This window comes from Hydra vulgaris, chromosome 09 (genome assembly GCF_038396675.1).
Source record: "Hydra vulgaris chromosome 09, alternate assembly HydraT2T_AEP".
Taxonomy (NCBI): Eukaryota; Metazoa; Cnidaria; class Hydrozoa; order Anthoathecata; family Hydridae; genus Hydra; species Hydra vulgaris.
This window is the reverse complement of record NC_088928.1, coordinates 37,520,001-37,525,000: the sequence shown is the minus strand read 5'-3', so window position 1 is coordinate 37,525,000 and position 5,000 is coordinate 37,520,001. Positions and strand designations below refer to the sequence as shown.

The 5,000-nt window shown below is 28.4% G+C and overlaps 1 protein-coding gene across 1 annotated transcript in view; it reads right to left on the bottom strand.

The window, feature by feature from the left end:
* The window catches only part of LOC100201735 (uncharacterized), a 31,384-nt gene that overhangs the window by 13,546 nt on the left and 12,838 nt on the right, over window positions 1–5,000 (bottom strand). Inside the window, exon 2 of the mRNA XM_065805591.1 lies at window positions 4,420–5,000. This exon is cut by the window's right edge and continues 147 nt beyond it. Within this exon, the coding sequence (XP_065661663.1) occupies window positions 4,420–5,000 (581 nt within the window). The remainder of the gene's footprint in view (window positions 1–4,419) is intronic.

Sequence of the window (5,000 nt, the reverse complement as noted above, 5' to 3'; positions counted from 1 at the left end):
TTTTCAAGAGTTCTTGCATGATGGTAGCTCGTGGTTTCCAAATTTTTATATCTCCAAAAAACAAAAAAGCAACAACTCAACTTTTTTCTATCACCACTTGAAACTTCACTTTTGAAAAGCCAAATACCCACACGCACACACCCTTGCAAATTTAGACAGTATCAATAATTTTTAGAAAATAATGTGGATATAGAGACAAACACACGCAAAAAATATATTCAATTAGTCTAAAAAGTATAAACAATAATATATTGTATAAAAAATACACATAAAGATTTGAAGCCGATATAATACAAAAATAATTTAAATATAATAAAAAAAGAAAGTAAAAAGATAGATAAGTTTCTTACTATATTTGATAAGTTAAAAAGTTTTTTTTTCAAAAAGTAGACAACTAATTATGGTACCTGTCAGATGTGAAACTGAAAACAAATCTGCTCTCAAGAAAAATAAAAAGATCTTAATTGAAGACATAGCTGAGCTCACAATAACAAAGTGACTTGGCAATCATCAAACAAATAAAAAATTCTTGCAATTATATTGGCTACAAACATGCTCCAGAGAAAAGTATATAGCCCAACAGCTATTAATAGAACTCTAATCCTAATCAAATAACCAGATAATCTAATTATGATAATGCCTATAAAACGGTCATAACGTGCCACAAATCTCACTAATATACTGATTTTTAATATGACTATAAAGTATGATGTGTAAGTTATTCCTGTGCGTTATGTCAAGTCATATTACAAGGGTGAATTATAAACTAAAAACAATCTGAGAAGTGCCAGTCATATATCAAAGTTCCCATGATGGATTAGAAACCTATGCATGGAGAATCTCTGACATAAGATCTCACCAGGGAATGCCCTGGACTAGGGTCAGTAACATAAGGGACCAGTGTAAAGATCTGTTTGACAAAGTAGTTATACCTCCAAGAACCCATGACGGATGAAACACTTTTTTTTTAATAGTAATTCATCTCCCCAAGGCCATGAAGGCCACTACAGATGAGGAGGCTACTTTATTGTGGTTATAACCCTCTCTCAACTCTATAACTCCGAAACACAAACTTTGAAAAACAAGGCCGCTGCTAGGAGAAACAAGTTGAGCACGATACTACCAGGGACGTAGTGGGAATCAAACTCAGAACCTCTCGCTTATGAAGTGAGCGCTCTACCACTACACCAATACTGCACCTCTGCATGAATAAACCTCTGAGCTATGGCTCCAAGGGAAACCTCTCTAATACATACCCAGAACCAGTATACCAACCCATGGTGTCTCAGATTGCATTCTGTGTGATGATTAAGAAGGCTTATAATGTTTAATAGTGATAAAAATTGCATAGCGATACGCAATAATGATACTAAAAGATCACGCAATATAGATAAAAGTTAATTATATAAATATTAAATATGAAGAAATAAAAAAGCGATAAGCCAAAAAAATATAATTATAATAGATGCGTATATTAGTATGGAAATAGTCATAGCTCTCTAGTTCCAACAGATAATTAAAAAAAAATTTTTGATTATGATACTAATGATTTTTTTCAAAAACTATTAGTATCATAATCAAAATCAGTAGTTTCAAATGTATCTTAGATCTTTTTAAATAAAGGATTGTCTGGTCCAGAAGTCTTTTTTTGTGTCACAGTATTCCAAAAATGAACAATATTCAGTTCTAATGCATGATTTCCTTAAGGTAGAAATAAAGAATGGATATCTAGATAGTTTGCAATTCTAAGAAGTAAACCTTTTTTAGCTCCAATACCAGTATTACTGGAAGATGTATCAAAGCATAACCCTCCAATGTTTATATGAGTTTCAAGGAGATTTATTACTTTGCAAAGAGATTTTACACCTTTATACTGATCCTCACCTGAGGAAGATGCAAGGCGCCTTCCTCAGGTGAGGAAGGTGCCTTCTTTTTTTAAATTCAAATAATGTTTTACCATCAAAATGAATGATAGGTAGATATTTTGAGGCTTTTAAAGGAGCTTTAATATCATGTCTGGATTGTTTACGATTTTATAAAATTTGTTTCTTTTCTCCTTGTCCAGTCCTTAGGTTCAAAGTCTGAATCTTTAATGATTTAGTATCATTTTCATCTACAATTATTTCCTGTTCTAAATTTGCTATAACTTCAAGAGTATTGTGTTTTCTTTTAAAGTTTTTTTTAACACTAACACTCTTTCTAGACATTCTACAAATTTTTCATCCTCAATTCCCAGAATAAACTTTCTATTGCTTTCTTGATCATTCAAAAACATTAACTCTTCAATTTTGTTTCTATCTAATCTTTTCTTCTCTATCATTATAATATCTCCAAGATTTGGTGTACCAATCCAGAACACTATTTTTGATCTTTTGTAAAAAATTATTTTTTTAAATCTTTCTAAATCTGAAGTTGATCCTCTCGTTTCATTTTTTTTTTTACATTGTAATATTTTTTCCAAATTACTAAGATGCTTTTTAAAGTTTTTTTCAGAAACTATTGGAAACCCACCTTTATTCCGAGAAACTTTAATCATGAATAAAATGCGCTAGCTATCTTTTGAAACTGAATCTGTTTCATGCTATTAGGCAAGCAATACAGTATTGAAGACTTTTTCACATTTGTTGGCAGGGTAGATTTAATGTAATGTATAATATAAGTTTTTCAGTATATTCATTCCAGCTGGAAGTTGCATACCTTAACAATATAAAAAAAGTTTATCACTGTGAATTATATACATATTTCAATACTTATTCCAGTATTTATTTTAAGTTTCTTATCTAAGGCATCAATTATTTTGTAGTTGAAAATTATTAAAACTCATAATATTACATGTAGATTAAAAAATAATGTTTAATGGCTAACAATATATAAATGTTTAATGGCTACACAATATATAAATGTTTAATGGCTACACAATATATAAATGTTTAATGGCTACACAATATATAAATGTTTAATGGCTACACAATATATAAATGTTTAATGGCTACACAATATATAAATGTTTAATGGCTACACAATATATAAATGTTTAATGGCTACACAATATATAAATCCATTATGAACTTTGCAGTATACAAAAATGATAGTAATAAAACTATATTATTATCACTAGATATATAAAGTACAAGTGTTTGCAAATAAAAATTATACTGCACAGCAATTTATTTGAGTAAAATAAAAAATTAACTGATAATACTGGTTTAGCTTCTCCAATAAGACAAAAAAAAACTTTTTCTTGACCTAAGTTCCTTTTGTTCATCTCTGTTTTTAATTAAAAGCAGTTTAATTCTGCATAATCAACTACCATTTTTATTTAAAAATATAGATCAATATCTCTATAATAAAAAAAAAAATCAGTTCAAAATTTTCATATTATTGCTTTCTCTAAAACTTCCAAATAAAAGCATTTTTTGACTGTTTTTAAAATAAATGGGCCAGGGGGAGGCAAGTGATCCTATCAGGATAATATTTTTCAGTGAATATAATTATTATATTAGGAACATGAAGAGTTGACATATTGAATGTCGTGGCCATTTATTACTTGGTGTAACAAATGTCTCAGGTCAGGCCAGGATCATAGTGCTTCAATAAAAACACTCATTTTTTACAGATGTAAACTTAATACTACTATCTTGTAATTTGGAAATTCCCTCCTGCTTACCCTTCCATGGTGTTCTGTGTCAAAACTGCTTTGACACAGAACACCATGAAAGGGTAAACAGAATGGCAATTTCTCTGCTTTAGATATCACAGATGTCTAAAGCAGACAACTGTTATTTGTGACAATTATCTCTTTAAATAACTTTTTTAAAGAATCAATAAAGTTCATATAGTTGAAAACATCAAGTTTTCATTTGCAAAGAACCTAAATAAGAAAATTGACTAACTTAATTTTTTATTTTGCTGTAAATGTCATTATTCAATTTTTTTTTTTGAACTCTACTAATTCAACTAAAACTTTTGTACAAAAACTTAATACAAAATTAAAGTAAGAAAATATACACACATTTTACTGCTGGTTTAAAGTTGCACAATACATCACTAAAGAAAAAGTTTATTTATTTTTAAAACATTAAAACTATAACAAATATTTATGGATTTTGGCATATATTAACTAATGGATTTCAATTAGAAATGGATTTCAATTACCATTTAAATGTTAGCATCTACATATAAATGAAATTACATCATATATTATTAGTCTTTATCTACATATAAATGAAATTACATCATATATTATAAGAAAAATATTAAAACTATAATATAACAATTATTCATAATTATGATAATTATCATTTTTTACATATTCATATTATTCAACATCTTTTTATAAATTGCTTCAAATACTTTCTTTTTGCAACTAATACTAATACTATATTTTTGTCAAAATAAATACATAAATCATTATCTTACCTCCCAAACTTCTTCAACATCCATTTTTTCAATTGTCATACATAATAAACCAGGTTCATCAATAGACCAAAATGAGCTATCAACTTTTATTGCATTAAAAAGATTACCACTAATTAAAATTTTACCATTGACAATCAGTTCCCAAGAGTTCCTTTTTAAATTACTAGTGATATCTCTTTTTTTTGCAGTTGAAGGAATAGATACATATACAAAAATAACTTTTTCTTCATTATCTTCATGCCAGTTATACAGCAATGTTGTACCGCTTCCTTTTCCACTTTTGACAAAATTAAGATGCATTTTATGCAAGTAATTATCATTGAAGGTTTCTATGTTGTAGCCGCAAGATACTAATGCTGCTTTAAATTCATTAAAAGAACACTCTGGAGTACTTGCTGATAAGGATTTGCTTTTATAGTCACCATCTTCAAGTTTCATAAGTGCTAATAATGTATCACCATCACACTGTTCTACAACGGTATTTATTGTGTCCTTATTAGAACTTGGATATACTTTTTCCACATTATACTTTTGTTGCGAATAATTTTGAAACTCATCAAACTGAAGTTGTGCAGATATAT